At 39.6% G+C, this 17,919-nt stretch overlaps 1 protein-coding gene across 4 annotated transcripts; it reads left to right on the forward strand.

Moving 5' to 3' along the window:
• The first annotated feature begins 671 nt into the window (after positions 1-671).
• Positions 672-17,681, forward strand: LOC119891370 (MLX interacting protein). 4 transcript variants are annotated; one of them, XM_038702962.1, is made up of 17 exons: positions 672-1,269; positions 5,670-5,776; positions 8,111-8,196; positions 8,405-8,494; positions 8,646-8,687; positions 9,051-9,222; positions 9,333-9,422; positions 9,602-9,696; positions 10,618-11,227; positions 11,804-11,910; positions 12,157-12,268; positions 12,366-12,481; positions 12,726-12,833; positions 12,995-13,122; positions 13,241-13,364; positions 14,255-14,384; positions 15,303-17,681. In XM_038702962.1, exons 1-17 carry the CDS (start codon positions 947-949, stop codon positions 15,407-15,409), a joined length of 2,547 nt encoding a protein of 848 aa, XP_038558890.1. In that variant the 5' UTR covers positions 672-946; the 3' UTR covers positions 15,410-17,681. The 4 variants fall into 4 exon arrangements, with proteins under 4 accessions (XP_038558890.1, XP_038558889.1, XP_038558891.1 ...); XM_038702961.1 differs by having other exon boundaries at positions 8,652-8,687; positions 8,982-9,222; XM_038702963.1 differs by having other exon boundaries at positions 8,652-8,687.
• Positions 17,682-17,919: the final 238 nt, after the last annotated feature.

Genomic DNA, 17,919 nt, shown 5'->3' on the forward strand with positions numbered 1-17,919 from the left:
TCCATTTTTATTTTTTCTCCTCATGCATTTTGTCTTCTATGGTGTGTTTTGTGTCCCTTTTTTCTTTTGTGAAGCACTTTTTTAAGTGCTTTGATTGTTTGATAAGTGCTTTATAAATAAAGTTATTAATATATTATTATTATCATTATACTAAATCTAAAGTGGTAGTATTTGTAAGGAAACAATATAGATGAACAAATTAAGTAGCATTTTCCCTTTGATATGTAAGGTACATTTAGCTGTTTCTTTTCTCTTAAATTTGAATACAGAACCAATACTTCATGCAAACAGACAGGAAACATCGGTTGGATCTATCGGTTTTTCGCCTTAATTTTTTAGGAAGAGTAACTGAACTTTTTGGACAGGGAGAGAGAAAGACACGAGAAGGACAGCTTTCTTGCATTGGTGCTCTCTGAGACTGCATCCCTTTTTGTTGCCATTCAGAAGCAAAATAAAAAGTAACAGGGGTCGCAAAACCCTTATACGTTAATCGGTTTTGTAGTCGCTGAAGCCTAGATCATTTCGACACCTATCCAGTAACATTTTTGTGCTGTGGAAACAGAAAAAAAGGTGCATATTGTGTCGCTCCAGGTTTATTTTGAGTTCTTTGGTGGGCGGGGCTCTGACTCCGACCAATCAGAAACGCGCTAACACAGGAACTTCCTGCTGCTGACGAGAGGAGCCCATGTTGTCAGCTGGTGCCTGCTACTCTTACTTAGGTCGACTGTCTAACAAGACAACAACACGTTAACATGGGCCAGTAATTACCAGCAGCGAGGTTTAAAATGAGTGAACCGAGGAGTCGGGAGTGTACGGCACGAAGCTGACAAACCAACAGTCAGCCTTAACCGCGTTTTCCAGCGCTGTCGGCAAGCCTCATGAAAGGGAGTTTTTATTGTCCTAGCTCGGTGGCTAACGTTAGCTATTTGTCTGGTGAGTTGCAGACATGTCCACTACAGAGATGTCTTTACGGCACAATTACCGTCGCCCACCGGCGATCATTAAGCAGGAGCAGGAGGACGACTCGGACGCGGAGGAGACTCATCTGGGGCTGAGGAGGTCAGACGGGCTGGAGTCTCAGATCATCCACAGTGGACACTTCATGGTGTCCTCGCCCCACTGCGAGCACCCCCCGAAGAAAGGCTACGACTTCGACACTGTCAACAAGCAGACCTGTCAGACCTATCATTTTGGCAAGGCGAGCATGTCGCACCTCTCCATAGACGCCTCACTGACCAAACTATTTGAGTGCATGACTCTTGCGTACAGGTAAGTTGCAACATACATCACCATCCACCCTGTATTCATTTTCACTTTAGCTCTTCCCCCAGTGCACGTTGAGCTCCCTTCAGTCCTGCTCAGATCAGTAAAGTAAAGGCAATGAGACACCCTAGGGTGAAATTGCAGTCACGAGTCTCCTCTTCATACAACTTCCTGCTTGACCACTCATGACTTGTGGTCACATTAGTGCAAATACTCTTTAATGCAATACATGTACCAATAGAGTAAAATGCTCCATCACAAATAAAAGTTTTGCATTCAAGATAATACTCAAATAAAAGTGCAGAATATTATCAGTAAAAATGTAAATAATCTGCAGAAAACATGCCCCCTGTGACTGATATTTTATTTTACTGTAGATGACGTTATTAGATGATTATTACTAGGGCTGCACGATTTTGCGATTATTTCGACTAATATTTTAATTGCGAAATGATTTAAGACATTGGATGGAATGATCATTTTTACATAATTATTGTAATTATTATTTTTTTTTTTACAGTAAAAAAATTTAAATTAATTATGATGTGTTTTTGCAAGGATTAAAAACCAAACTTTAGAAGATGCTGTGTAGGCCAGACTGTCTCTGCAGCAGGCAATATTTATAAATATTAATATTTAAATGAGGACTCAAAAATTCCCCTTAGGTGTGAGTGGTTGTTTGTTTTTTATGTGCCCTGTAATGGACTGGCAACCCCGCCCAATGTCAGCTGGCATTGGCAAATATGACCCTACACATAGATATTAGATGGATATTTAAAATGGCATTTTGCCTTTAAAAAATATTGCACCTCCTGTGAGGATTTGAAAATTTCAGTAGGCCAAATTGTGATTGCATCAATGTGTTGGCGGCATTTCACTGCTGATCAAGGTAGAACCCGCTTAAACATATATACTATTAGATAGGTTTGTCCAGTGGTTCCCAAGCAGTGGGCAGGGTCACAAGATAAACCTGGGGGGGGGGAGGGGGTCATGAGACAATTAATGGTGTACAAACAGAGAAAAAACACATTTATATTCATATTTCATTCTTTGGGCCTCCAAACAGTTGTTTTGAAACAATCTGAGAAGTTTAGAGTGGAAATGCTAACAACTGATGAGACGTGATAAGGGGCCCCAACTAGATACTGCATTTTTGTAAGGGGCCACAAGCCAAAAAAGGTTTGGATACCATTGGTTTAATCTTCAACAATGCATTGTATTTTATAAGTGTCATCATATTATTGTAAAAATCCAGTCAAATAAATGTTGTGTAGTAGAAGTATAATTATCATGTTGATACTAACAGCACTTTTGGTTGTACTTATAAGTACAAGCATCTCAAATCTGTACTTCACTACTTTATTGGAGAGAAAGTTGAAACATTATGTACTCTGAAGACAGGGCCTAATGTACTCAGACCACACTCTCATTGCTCACGAAAAAAAGATCTTTGTACTAACAGAACCATTAAATAGGACACCAGGAACAAAATGTAGTCTTTAAAAATCAGCTGCCAGGAAAGCTTTAGCATGTCTTACCAAAGTTGCCATGGGCGGTGCAAGTCTTACATCTTATGAGACTGATCTGACATCATTCTCACCATTTGTTTTTGCTTTGTTTTGATTGTGCTGTATCTGCCCGCTGGCATGTTCAGTCATTTTTAAATAAGGATGGATTGCACAATGTTCCTGTTGAGCAGATCAGCCATTAATGGTAGAGTTGGAGGTTTGATTCCTGGCACCTCTCGTTGTCCTTAAGCAAGATTGTGAATGTCAAAATTGCTGGGGGAAAATGTCGCTTTGGAGAAAAAGCCAGATGAACATAATGTAATGTATGAAACCATTCAGCGAGTGCCAGTGTTATGCAAATCAGTTTTTCTTATACTGGATATCAGCTGGCTTCACCACTGGGTGAAGGTGAGTGGTGAGAACAGATATTGTGACCTCTCTCTCTATCTCTTTCACTGTGTAAACCAACAGAAATTTTTTTGCAGATTGAAGAATTCGATATTTGGAGCAGAATTTTGAAAATTTTAGTCATGGGTCCAAATTCTGTTTGGTAGAGAAAGAGAGTGCAGTCAGTCATTACAAATCTCAAACTTACTTTAGACTCTTGCTGCCTGCCCAATTATCGAATTCTTCAATCTGCCTGGTCCTCTGGAAATAATTGTTCAGTCAAATTTGTTTCAGATTTATCCTTTAGTCTATAAAATGTCAGACATTCTGACAAATGACCCTCTAGTTAAAGCTCAAATAAAAAAAATAATTAGTCATTTAGCCGACGCTTTAATGAAAAGCAACTTACAATTGCTATATATGGCGCCATCGCCACCCCCCAAATAAATGTCCTCAAATCTGTAGTCTAAAATACAGCATAAAAAGTATTTAGTCTGTAATTATGTAAAACCGATTGAAGCACACATCAACATTCATCCCTATTTGGAATTTTCACTTAATAATTGACCAAAATTATTAAACAAAGATCTAAATTAGACATAACTTATATTGCTAGAGAAGTTTCAACACTACACGTGGCCTAAAACTGACAAAGAACAATTATAGATGTTACCACCTAATATCACAACACCTTGAACACTTGTTGTGGTACCATTTTCCTATTTACTCTATAAATGGTTTGTATGCTGGACTGTATTCTCCAGACTACACCATCTTCCAGATTAAATCCTTTTAGGTTAAATGATATAATTCATAATGCAGCCCACTGTCCTAAAAAAGGCAAACAAAGACAAAAAACAGCACAGTGAATGTTAAAAGGTTTATAGGCTTTAGACAATCTAAAGCACTGTAATTGTTAAGATACACATTAAAAGTTGCAAAAGTTGGGTTTAAATTCAGTTGACGGAAACAAGATATTAAGAGGTAAGATGTAAAAGGAAAAAAATGTTCACTTTACCCATGGTTGTCTGTTTACAGTATTACTTGGGGCAGAGCCAGCTGCTTATTTTAACTCAGAGGGTTCCCTTCAACTTTGCAAATGACACCAACTTGGATTCACTGGGAAGACTAATTATAGACCAGGAAAGCACTTACTACCAGTTACTGTTCTTCTGTTGTCATTCATCTGAAAAGGAGAAGTGAAGAACATTTATGTACACGAGAAAGCCCTATACTCAGTTTCCTCTATGCTACTGCCTCTTCTTTCTTCATTGCCACAAGCTGGACTACCTACTTAATGAATCTTTTTCTACTCCCAAAAACTCATACAGTACCTATACAGAAAGTAAGAACTCAAATGACAAGAGGAAACTAGTGGAAAAGACTAAACCGCACGGTAAAAGAAAAGAAAAAAAACAGGACAGGAAGGATGGAAAGAGAGAAACTATGAGCTAACCCTTTTGGATTGTGACACACGTTGCCCTGTCAAAGCAGACTTGAAATGAGAATCATTATTATCTCCTCTTGTCTTTTTATAGTGAAACACAAACTTTAGTAATGTCATTTGACATTTCAAAAGGTTGGTGTGTATCGTACCATTATAGTGCAGCAGTATATATGTGCTGTAATCTTGAACTTCACATACTGTAGCCATAGTGGTGCACACTAATGAATTCCACCTTGTTTCATATTTAGTAGCACACACGTGTGCTGCTGTCTTGCTTTATTGACTCCATGTCTCCATATCACAGTGTAACAGTGTAATTCTAACTTGAGCGTGACCTTGGCCGATTCCTGCTTGTTTGTTTTGCTTGCCTTATTTCTTGAAGTCTTTTAGTACAGTGCCAGCGTTAATGTAGGTGACATGTACCATTTTTCCCCCCTCTTTTTAAATTATTTGTACGTTTGGATTCTCAGGGTAGAGTGTAGCTTTTTTCTGTTTCCAGAAAGAGTCAAATTGTCCTTTCTGCTGTGAGTGAGTAACAAACAAATTGTTCCAGAGCGTAGTGCATTCATTGGCACTGGGAGCTGAATTCAGGCCAGTCCGTCAGTAAAACAGTCAGTCATCAGACACGTAATTCCTGTCGCCTAATGGAGCTCTCTTACCTTTTACCGAGTGGCTAGGTGTTACAGCAAGAAATTGTCACTCTTAGTCAGTCGTCAGTATTAAAGTCAAACTCAGGGTTGTACGGAGAAATTTTAAAAGAGACGTTTCTTTCTGCAGGTGTCAAGATATTAAAGTTAATTAGAATAGGTTCATGATGAAACAAACTTCAACAAATCCAAGTTAAGCTGTTTTGTTATTGTGGAATTTGTTTTACCTCCTGTGCAAGCAACACTATCAGCAAGCTTCACACACAGAGGAGAGCACTGTGATCACTGTGAAGAGTTTCAATTCTTGTTGAGATATTGCTGATCTGCTTATACTTGTTAAACCATTGTATTTGTTATATAAAATGTCTCTCACCACTTGTGAAATAATTTCACTGTTAATTGTCTTTGTCTTTTCAGTGGTAAGTTGGTATCTCCCAAATGGAAGAACTTCAAAGGTTTAAAACTGCTGTGGAGAGACAAGATCCGCCTCAACAACGCCATATGGAGAGCCTGGTATATGCAGTGTAAGAGCTCCACACTGTCTCTTTCATTTGTTTGGACATAGAGTGTAGATTGTATTGTTTAGTATTTAGTTTAAAGCAACTTAAATTTAACTCTCATTCATGTCTCAAAAATAAATACTCTTTGCCTTGGTGAAGCTGTAGTCTGCATACAAGACATAAGAAATAAGGATTTCTCATATAAGGAAAATACTTTGAGATGTCATTGAAAACTTGTGTATGTTTGCTTGCATGTTGTGTAATGATTTATGCCTTGTTTTAATTATGTGGAGACTATTGGACACCCAGGTGTACTGTCCACTTTTATGTTTATGACTAGCACTGACCGATAAATCATATTTTCATCATCATCGCAATATGATCATGCGCAAAAAACAATCGTAATGTTATTTGGGGATGGGCAAGGAAACGCAGAATTAAACGGCCCGGGGCTAAAGTCTGTAGTATTAATTATCATGCTGCAGCCTCTGTCTGCTCTCTGTGTCACCTTCTATACACACTTATCTTTACCCTTACCTTTACCGTAACCATCACAACTACATACCTAATCGTAACAATTACCTTTACCCTAACCTTAACATAATTCTAACTTGAACCCTAAAACCAAGTCTTGAACCCCAAAAAAGCACTTTAAACTTGTGGGGTCCGGCATTTTGGTCCCCACTAAGCTGTTGGCCCCACAAGTATAGTGGAATCCCGGTTTTTGGACCCCATGAATGCATTAAAAGAAAACCACACACAGCGGCCAGCAGAGCAGAGAGGCTGCGGTGGAGACAATGAAGTGAAGGTGAAATTAAAGCCTAGTTCACACTACACAATTGTTAAGCCCGATTTGCTGCTCGGCGAGCTCGGTGACAGTGGGGCTGTGATCAGGGATAAATCAGCGGTCCATCGGTGGTCGCCAGTCGTTATGTGTGAACTACACAAGGATGCATCAAAACGGCTCCCCGATACATTTCTGACACATCACCGATGTCTGCAAGATATCTAGCATGCCAAATATCTGGAGAAGGAGGCCGACTCCACATCCACATGCAGCCAATGAGAGCAGGCAGCTGGCAGAGCAGGCAGCTACTTTTTCACCACAAAACACTTTTTACTGACCTCCAGCTCTCTGTAGCTCAGACGATCCCTGCTACCTGCGTGTGCTAATCCATTCTTTCACCCATATTTTTTGTCTTTATAATTTCTATCTTTATAATAACAAACAACAGCTGTTTCATGTGTACATTCGCGTCATTTCCCGTTTCACATTTCCTGTGTTTTCTCGACAAAATGTGGTTTGGAGACCAGTGTCGCTGTCAGCTCGCGTAGTGTGTGACCCCCTGTCACCAATCAGTTACGTAGTGTGAACGCCACAATGACTTCAAGATCGCATCACAAAACGGCAAGTTGTGTGGTGTGAACGACACGGCCATCGGCCATCGGCCATCGGCCGACACTGAAAGTCGTGTAGTCTGCATGAGGCATAAGATAACTCCAAGATTACTCCAGTTGACAACAACTATGCTTTTTACTACTCGTAAGTACGTGCAATAAAACCTTTGCGAGTAAAAAGCCAATACTTGTTCAAAAAGCATAAACATATAAACCTGTAGAAAGCGATATTTTAATCTGCTCTGCCCAAAGTTTCTCATCCTCTATGTTTTACACTAGCTCGACTAATATTGATCTCTTACAAACAAGCTAAAACGAAAGCTGTCTGTAGTCTAACTGTTTAGCTTAGTTTGCCACGTACCTTAACATTTGGCACATAGTTATAAACTTAGCTGCTGGCTGAGACATACCAGCTACTCCTCTCTCTACCAGCTGTAACATTACCTGCAGGCAGTGAAAAATAGCAGCAGAGGGGGGAGGAGGAGAAAGGACTGATACTGACTGATGTCAGGAATATGATTTATTTTAATTCCAAAATAAACAAAAAAAGTAACTTTGCTGTAAACGTTACTGTCGTAGCTCTAAAAAAAATTTGATTTGAAATATTCAATTCTAATCCTGTTGTGAATTTAAAAACAACCAGGCAGCTAATAAGCACACTTCAATATATGTTTATTTATCACAAGTCATATCGTCATCTCAATATTGAACAATGTTCTTGCACAGTGCAGATTTTCCTCATATCATGCAGGCCTACTTATAATCCTGTATCCATCAACAAAGCCTGTCTGGATGAGGACGTTTATAAAGTGCAATTGTTTTACAGAAAGTGACATGTCTTTTGTCATCTTTATACACAATCTTTGTTAAGCAATGTGTGCTATGAGATTACTGTTATGAAAAAAAGGGAACTGTGTATTTCAACTGAAAGTGACTTTGAGGTTGTTTTTCTACTCCCAGATGTGGAGAAAAGAGAGAATCCAGTTTGTCACTTTGTGACTCCCCTGGATGGAAATATAGACATGGACGTTCATCGTCCTGCAGAGGTAAAGTTGTGGAAAAATGTGATGGCTTGGTGTAAAAACAGCAATAGTGACATTCTGTTGTTTCTTTTCACCAAAATCATCCCGTGAGTCATTTTATGTTCCTCACTAGTCATTAAGTTTTATGTTTCTGTTGTCACTTCGTTTCTTGTCTTATGTGTCTGATACGGACTTTATGGGTTTATTTTCCATCTCCCTCTTTCTTCTGCAGGCCACTGCCACGGATGGGAAATGTTGGAAAAGAAGAATTGAAATTGTCATAAGAGAATACCACAAATGGAGAACATACTTTAAGAAAAGGGTATTATATTGTTAAGTTTTCTATAGATACATTTCAATATTTCACTTTTTATCAGTGGGATACTGGGCATTTTGTAGATGTATTCTGTTTGTTTGACTGGTCATAAAACATTAATGTTTATCTGACATGGCACTCACTAAGTCTCTTATAGTTACAGAAGCACAAGGATGAGGACCTCTCAAGCTTGCTTAAGGTATGAAGAATTGCATCATGCTCAAACCACCAAAGTGTTGTTAGTTTCAACATGAACATTGCTATCAGCATCTGTTCAACCAGATGTTAATACTAATGGAATAAACACTTGCTAACCCAGTCACCCTCACATTATTTATATACTTTTTAACAGATCACCTTTGACTATGCAAACAAATTACTTTTGACTGCTTGCACCTAATTCAGCACCTAATGTGGATATTTTGTCTGTATTTAACACTGCATGCTTGTGTGTTATTAACTGGCTTGGTGGTTGCGTTTTGAAAACTCAAAGGGTCCAGAGGAGCAGCTATCGCTGTTTGGGGAAGTCTCTCCAGACATGCTCCGTGTCTCCTTTTATCAGGATGAAGAGACTGCAGCACGCCGTGTGCCTCGTAAGCATAATGAAACACCTGCCCCCATGGAGATGGACCCCCTCTTTGACATGGATGTTCTGATGTCAGAGTTTACAGACACGTTATTCTCTACGTTGGCCTCACACCAGCCCATAGCCTGGCCCAATCCAAGGGAGATTGGTGAGAAAATCATCAGATGACTTTTGTGAAATCAGTTTATTGTTTCCTCTACATTTGAGTTTGTATACATTTCGCTGCCCTCACTTCCTCTGCCTCTTTACCATCCACAGCTCATGCGGGAAATGCAGACATGATCCAACCAGGACTCATCCCCTTACAACCCAACCTGGACTTCATGGACTCCTTTGATCCGCTGCAAGGTATAGCAGTAAGACACCACCCATAGCTGCAGTAGTACTGTGCACACTCTAACAGTGCACATTTTACAGTAATCAAGCGCACATGTTCTAGTAACTCTGCTATAGCAGTTTGCATAGCCTAACACAAACAGTAGTGTGGTTTTACTAACCTCTAGCTAACATAGAGACTCTTGTTCCAGACTTATTTCACAGCCTCCGTCAGACTGTCTTCCCCTCTGTTTCCCCCACTGCATCATCTGTCACCCCTCTACCCAGCAGCAGCTCTCAGTCACAGGTAAACAGTGCCTAACACACACCACCACGAAGAGAGTTTGTGCAAGCACCGTGTCATTCTTCCTAGATTTAAGATGGGTTTTTTTGTCAATTCACAAGGATTTTCACCATGTCTTCTACCGTCTTTCTGTCTTAATGTAGTTACACAAACAAATCTATGTAACATAATTGTAATACTCAACTTTATTTACATAGCATTTTTCATGTATCACTTGCTGCTTAAACATTAAACAAACATTAAATTTATATTCTTTGGGGAATCAGCCAATCATTCAAAATATGGCTAAATATTTTGCTTCTCTTTCATGCTGTTGTCCTCCTTGAAGCTTCCCCTCAAGTCATGTATTTAGCCATATTTTGGTCAAATTATGTTTAAGAGTTTCAGTTGGGTGCATAAATGCAGCTTTACCCTGTCTGACTTTTAGATACAAAAGACTCAACTGTATCTGAGAGCCATGCCTAACGACATGTTTTTGGTTTTGGCAGCATGTTAGTGTAGTTAAGAGCACATTCATGAGCAGGTTTTTAAACAAAGGACATTGCCTGTGAATTGAAGAGAAGAATTCCAGATAGCCAGGGGAGCTGCTAAAGTGATGTGACCTGTTTTATTTGCTCCAGTTGAAACCTTGGCAAGATCTCCTGTATTAGTTGTAACATTGTTGTTTTTCCTATGGATTTGCGTACCATTAACCCTCCTGAAAACTATAACAATCTGCCTGACCTGGGTGAATAGAACAACATATATAAATGCAGCTAGAAGACTTGTCCACAATTCTGTCTCAGTCTCCTGTCGCTACCTTCCCCCCCTCCCGATTCTTTACATGTATGAACTTACATAGAGCTGCATCTCTTTTGTATCATATTGCACTAGAAGAAAAAAATAAGTGTGTTTGTTCCCTTTTCCTTTGTCATCCCTTGCCAGGCCCAGTTAATGTCCACCATGCAACTCACAACCAACCACATCTCCCCTGCTGGCCCCCTGCCCATCCCCTCTCCCATGACCAGTCAAACCAGTCAAACACGTGGTGGTGGTGGTGGTGGTGGTGATGCAGGTGATGCAGCCTATGTACAAAACTACATGCCTCTGTTTCCTGGGCAGGTGGCGCCCAATGATCAAGCAGTAGTTTCCTCAGTCTCTCAGCCGTTATCCCATGATCCTCTTGCACAGTGCCTTCCGGGTCAGGACATGGCCTCAGTAGAACCCATGGTTCCCTCGCCCTTGGACAACACCTCAGTGCTTGGTGAGACAGCAGCTCCATCTGTGATTACACACACAGCCTCCTCTGCTGTCACATCCAGCGACGCAGCCACCACCTTCGGCCACGGCTCGGAGTACAGCTCCATATCTTCCCAACCTCCACCTTCTCCGTCTCAACTCCTGCCCTTGGCTCCATTAGCTGCCACTTCTGTCCAGCACCCTCAGACTTTTGCCCTGCCTCGCCCATTTCAGTCGTCCAGTGCCAACAAAAACCGTCCTGTGCAAAGAATTGCTCCTGCTACCACACCCCCCCCCTCCCACCTCATCCTCACAGGTCTGTTGTTTCTGATGTCAAGATGAAGATATTGATTCTGTATTTGGAGAAATTGGGCTTTTAACCATGTTGATCCGGCAGTTGAGCTCTGTCACTTAATTACCACAAGATAGCGCTCAAGCCTTACTTATTCAGTCATAGTGATTCACAACGATAGTGATGAAATACAATTTTCTATGCATATCTGAGACACTATGGCTTGTACCTCTGATAATGTCACTGATTATGCTTTTTAAAAGAGAACTGACAGCAGAGCGCAGGCAGGAAATAGGGATAGGCACCCAACCTCTAGTATATGAGGATGTCCCCTGCTTTTGTTTCAGTAGAACAGCTTATTGTTATAAATTTCATTTTCAAGATGTTAAATTGTGCATTTTTTGGCCTGAAACCTCTTTGAAAAGATGAAACCTGTTAGGAGTTGTGTTAACCACAGAGTTTATTTCCTGCATAAATGGAAAAGCCACTGAGGAAAAAGGCAGGGGGGACTCATGTCAAAAATGAGAACTCATTTAAGGATGTTCACGTATGAATGCACATAAAGCTAACACCCTGGTGCCTTACTGTTCACCCTCTCAGCCCCTTTTCCAGGCCATGCCAGTGCTGTGATTGTTACACCGACACCTCTAAAAGCAGACGTGGTCCCTAATACTGGAGTGGTCATCACTCCTTCCCATCTTGGAAGGGTATGTTTTGAGCTCTGTCAGCGTCATCCTCACAGTTTAATTTTTTTCTTTTGCCACAGTGGGTCTTAAAATTATTGAGAGCAGAAAATTACAAAAGTGCAACATTTAGATTTTGCTGTTTGTTTTGCTCTGATGTCATAAAATGTTAAGCTCGTTGGTGATCAAAGTAAAGAAAGATAATATGTATTATAGTGGTTCTCGGTCTTGTACTTCTTTTTTATTTCTTGTGTACTTGTTCTCTTTTAGGGTCCTGGATTTCACATTGTGTCTCAAACACAGAAGTCTCCCCAGCCAATTGTCCCCAAAGAAAAGTCTTATTCTTCCAGCCGCAAAAATCAGAAAGCCTCCTCTAGTGTTGGTGAGAGTAGTTCACTCCACCCAGAAAGTACATCATAACTCCAAACCTACCACTTGTTACAAGTTTGTTTGTTTGTTTGTTTGTTTTGTCTTTCCAGTTCAAAGTCAGCCAGGATCAGGTCAAGGATCACCACAAGGTTTAGATCAAGTTCCTAGTCCCCAGTCACTGATCAGTGGCAGCAGTACACCTCTGGTAAAGAATGAACCAAATCAGGTTTGTGTTTATGTTTCTTAACATTAATCATTTGCTAGTGTGATCGCTCTGTTTCTGTGAGCATTTTATTATTTGAATTACATATAGGGCTTTCAAAGGCTTTATACGTTAAGGCATGTAGGTAGAAATCCTACATTGAATGTCCTGTATGTTAACATCAGTAGCATTTGCATTTTTCCTCTCTTATATTTGACCTGCTCTCAAAAAACCTCTGTGTAACATTTCCACTGCTGTTGTGTGACAGAGCCGGAGGACAACGCACATATCTGCTGAGCAAAAGAGACGATCAAACATAAACATTGGCTTTAAAACGCTCTGCAGCGTGGTTCCCACTCTGAAATCGCAATCAAATGTGAGTCTGTGTACCTGGGGGTCTTGATAAAACATCCATAACAGATTCAGGACCTTACTATTTTTGGCTGTGTTTGTGCACAATATTTTTCTTCACAAATTGTTCTAAATATTTAAATTGATTTCTCCCTTCCTACCATATTCATAACCTTGTGCATTTAGATCACTTACGGACTCACGTTGCAGAAGACAGTGGAGCACATTGGGAAGCTCCAGCAGGAGAGGCAGCAGATGCAGGAAGAGGTGAAGAGACTACGAGAGGAGATAGAGGAGCTCAACGCCTCCATTAAGTACGTCACAACATCGTATATGCAACTATCTCACTCGTCTGATATACAAAGGTTGCACAGACAGTTAACACATTAACTTTGTTAACTGTTTCTGTCTCCTGTCACCGCTTAACCACAGCTTTTGTCAGAGACAGCTGCCTGCAACAGGAGTGCCCATCAGGCGACATCACTTTGACCACATGCAAGAGAAGTTCAATGAATATGTGAAGAGCCGCACTCTTCAGAACTGGAAGTTCTGGATTGTATCCTTCAATGAAAGAGTTTACACTGACCTGCTTATTAATAACACTCAGTATAGTGTAGGGCTGGGCAATAAAACAATAATGATGATTATCGCAATATAATTTTCCTCAATTACAATATAATAAATGTTGAATATATCATGAATAAATATTTGCTTTAAATCATTTAAATCAAATTCAGACCATAAAGTTTAACCACATAATTAACCATTTGGTTTCTGCAATTTTCACTCAGAAGCAAAAATCTGCCTTTAAACTTGAAAGAAATAATGATTTGACATATATTATCGATATTGAATGATATGAAATGTTTTTATCGTGATAACGTTTTTGGCCATATCGCCCAGCCCTGGTATAGTATCATGTGTCATGCACAGTAAATGTAGACTTAAAGTAAAGGTCACACAACTGAAACATTTTCAAATCTTCCCATCGCTCTTGAGGAAAGCCAAGCTACTGTTAGTCGAGGCTATATAGACAGACTTTTAAACATTATTGAGTGGCCACAGTGCCTAGAGGATTTAAAAAGTTAATACAAATAACCAAACATTCACTGTGTTGTACCAGTCAGATTGCATTGCTTTGTTGGTCATTTACCAAATTATTTAGGCAGAATTTCTCAACATTTGTCTGGCGTCTTAGTTCCCTACTGTGGAACGTGCTGTTTACACACTGAGTCACTCCTAGAGCAAGGTCAACCTGAGTCATACTTGAAGTAATACGAACAGATTCTATTAACGTTACTCGCAAAGCACAAATTGAAGCACGTAGTGGTGAAATATAAGCTACAGACGTACACGTTAGAGTCTGAAGCTCATAGAGTCGCCCAAGTAGAAATGCATTTGTCTCACTCTTCAGTATAATCAATCCTTGACTGTCATCCATTCTAGTTCAGCATCATTATCAAGCCTCTCTTTGAGTCATTCAATGGGATGGTGTCAACTACAAGCAGAGCAGAGCTGTGTCAGACCACATTGCAATGGCTTGATCGTCACTGCTCCCTTCCAGTGCTCAGACCCAGTAAGTAAAAAAGACTCTTTCTCTTAGACATCCAGCGTAAACGATGAAAAGGGTTTGATTACCGCTATGTGCAATTCACACTTACTCAAGATTTTTCTACATCCTGTCACTATCTCTTTTTGTACCTTCCTGCCTTTTCTTCTGTTATCAAGCAAGTGTGACATGACAGGAAATCTAACAGTGCATCTAAATTTTTAATAATGCATGAAGTCACTCCAGGTTAAAGCTCACGGGGAGAAACGGTGATGATCAAACTTTCCAGTTGTAATTTTTTCACCTCCCACTTGGTCAAAATAATATGCTTTTTCCCGGACTCAGTCTGAATTTAGCGAGTAAACGTAGTGGATCTGATAATGTAAGGTGACGTCAAAAGATTTCTATCATTCAGTCAGAGTTTTTACAGCTCAGCTCAACTTTAGGAGGCTGGGCCTGTGTCGTTGTGGTAAAATAAAATAATTAAGATGGCTTATCGCTCCAGCTTTTTGTTCCATGTCTGTCTGGGCTGTCCCCTCAAAAAAAAAAGATTCAGTGAATCACTCAATGCAGTCAAATCATCATACCTTTTTTAAAATTCCCCTGAGTCATTGTCCTCAGCATGACACACAGGGTTCTTATGCATCCTGGGAAACCTGGTCGTGATTTAGTGCAGCAGTCATGGAAAAATAAATGACACATTTACCGACAACTGGTGCAGTGCCCGTTTACAGGGGCCGATGTGACACGGCGCCTCCCTGCACTTTTTAGATCGTGCAGTGCTTGTTCACCTACAGCATTAATAACACTGATACAGCACGACAATGGTTGTTCTGTAGTAGCCTATATTTATAATTCTGAGTGTGTGTCCAAATTGCACCAAACAGGACTCAGCAGTCCATTGAGTCCGCAACTATTAAAATGTTGTTGTTATTGTTTTGTCAGTGGTGTTGAGTACCCTTCGCCAGCTGAGCACAACCACGTCCATTCTCAGTGATCCATCCCTGCTGCCTGAAGAAGCCATCAACGCTGTCACACACACAGATGTGTAGCATTACTCTCACAGGAGGTGAGGTGACGCAAAAGCCACCTGAACCTTTAAAACAGCAATCATCAAAATGACATATCATTGGCTTACCTTATAGCCATTCAGCAAGGTCAACACATGTCCCTAAAAAATGCATGAAATGATACATGCAAGCTAGGTCTGGCTTACTTTTACTGTGTATGTACGATGGTCATACATTTGTTCTGTTGTACATTGATTCTTGGGAATGACGCACGCAGGGAGCCCCACTTTTGACACTGCATTTGAACAGTTGTGCAAAAATGGCTTTTAACATATTATATTTGAATGGCAGCAATTACTACTGCCTTCACCTGCTTTAGGTGAAGAACCTCTACATACTTAAGATGAAGGTGGTACTTGCTTTTTGAACAACATATATTTAATTACTTTTCTAATGTAAAAACACAACCTTGTATTAAAAAGGGAACTATAGAGTGATTCATTTTGTGTTCTGTATAAAGTGTATGGATATGATGTTTTTTCATAAAGCGATGAATGTGGGTTTAGTTGGCAGTATAGTTTGTGTTTTTTGGAGGCTCTGATTCACCTGATGATCACTCATAGGCTATTCTGTGCTTGATTAGTACAAGACAGATGAAAGCTTTATCATGTTTTCCATTCTTCATTTACTCAGGTGATCAGGTGATTTTGCCAGGTTACAAAAATTGTTTCCCTGGTGGTCTTCCGTCCATGCTGAACATCTTTCTTTCTTTATTCGTTGCTCTGCCCATTCACAGTGAGTTCAATTGCGAATTGTACAAGAAAGCAGTCATCTTAGATAGAGTATGTTACTCACGTACATGGGTTTCTACTGGGTGGGTCACAGCATAATGGAGCAATAGTAATTACAGCCCTCATAGGGAGCGTAACTGAAATAGCAGTACAGAATATATATATATGTATACTACATTCACATGTAAAGTGTTAAACAATCTTAGCTGAATGCACAGCAGCTGTAGGGGTCTTCTCAGTTCTTTTTTGGTCACTCAGGGCTGCGCTGGTCAGCGTCTTTATTTTCCATTCAGCTATGAACAAATCAAGTCAGGATCCTTCTCAGCAGGAAAACATGTTGTCTGTAAGGGTATGGGTTACATCACAGGATTTGATTTACTGATGTTGTATTCTGCTCATAGTTACTAATTTATAATGTTTGTTAATGACAAATACAGGAGAAAACAATCAGGTGGCAATGTTAAAAGACACAGCACACAGACACAAAACAAACAAAAGCCATATCAGAATAGTATATACATCCGTTCAGTTCATTTTTTGTTACTTTATTTGACAGAGCATTCTGTTGACTGCTTTAGAAGTAGACACTGCAGGTTTATGTGTGACATAATCAGCCTTAAGGTCAAATAAAGTGCCCTTACTTGTTTTCCCTGCAGGCTGGTCTTGTTCTGTTTGTTTTTATTTGTGGTTCAGCACTCCTCAGGCTGACATTCATTTTGTGACTTCTGTTTTTACTTTCTTTTCTGCAAAACAACTGAGTTTACTGAGTTTTATGGTAGCAAAAGGCACCACTGATGTCTCTTGTATGATTAATGTGCAGCGTTTTATTACTGATTGAGGATGTCTTTTAATTGTAGATTTTACTTTTCTACAAGATAGAAATAATGTATCTATCAATGTACAGGCTGCTCAGTTTATAGTAAGATTGGGAAAGCAGTCCTCAAAATTCAACACTTTCACAGTGTACAAGATTGCAGCCTATTTACATTGATGCAAATCAAAAAGGCCTATAAATCAAGTGTAATGTTGAGTGGCCACACTGATCCAACATGATTTATTACTACTATAAGAAAATTAAAATGCACCTCTGAATGCAGCCATGTTTGTCATGATTGCAGATGAAAATGTCTTTCTCTTTGGCTTTTATTTTTGTTTTTGTTTTTTGTCCCCCCTTCAAACTGAGAGTCTGATTTAAGTTATGTCAGAATGCCCTAATGTTCCAGCTTGGCTTTTGTGTGGTGATTTTATTGTTGTTGTTTTTTCTCTCATCCCACAATTTTAAAATGTTGGATTTCTGCTGTTTCTGTGAGGGTTTTTGTACCTGATTATGTATATCATTGCAGATTGGATATGCCCAAGTTGGTTCTCCCCAAATTTTGTATTGTTTTTCATTAGTTTGAAGAAGGAAAGATATTTTCTTATGCTGCATCTGAGTGTTTTTTTGTTCCCAAATGTCTTCATGCACCGAGTTTTGAGATGCCTTAAATAATTCTGACTCACAATAAAAGCACCAGAAAATGAAACTCTTGACTTCTTATTACTTTATTTTCAATAAATATCACTTTGTTTGAATTCATATTACTTGGTTATCAGATACTGATAATAGGTGGATAACTATAAAACCACTTCGAGAACAAGTATACTTTTTCATCAATATAAAAATGTCAATAATTTAAAATAAAATAAATAAATACAACATTCGTAGTAGGCAGTGACATCAAAACTTTGCATTGCTGTATCGCTGGTCCAGACGCTCCAGTA

This window comes from Micropterus salmoides, unplaced genomic scaffold (assembly GCF_014851395.1).
Source record: "Micropterus salmoides isolate LMB-PRFRI ecotype aquatic unplaced genomic scaffold, ASM1485139v1 Ms_hic_scaffold_7, whole genome shotgun sequence".
NCBI lineage: Eukaryota > Metazoa > Chordata > Actinopteri > Centrarchiformes > Centrarchidae > Micropterus > Micropterus salmoides.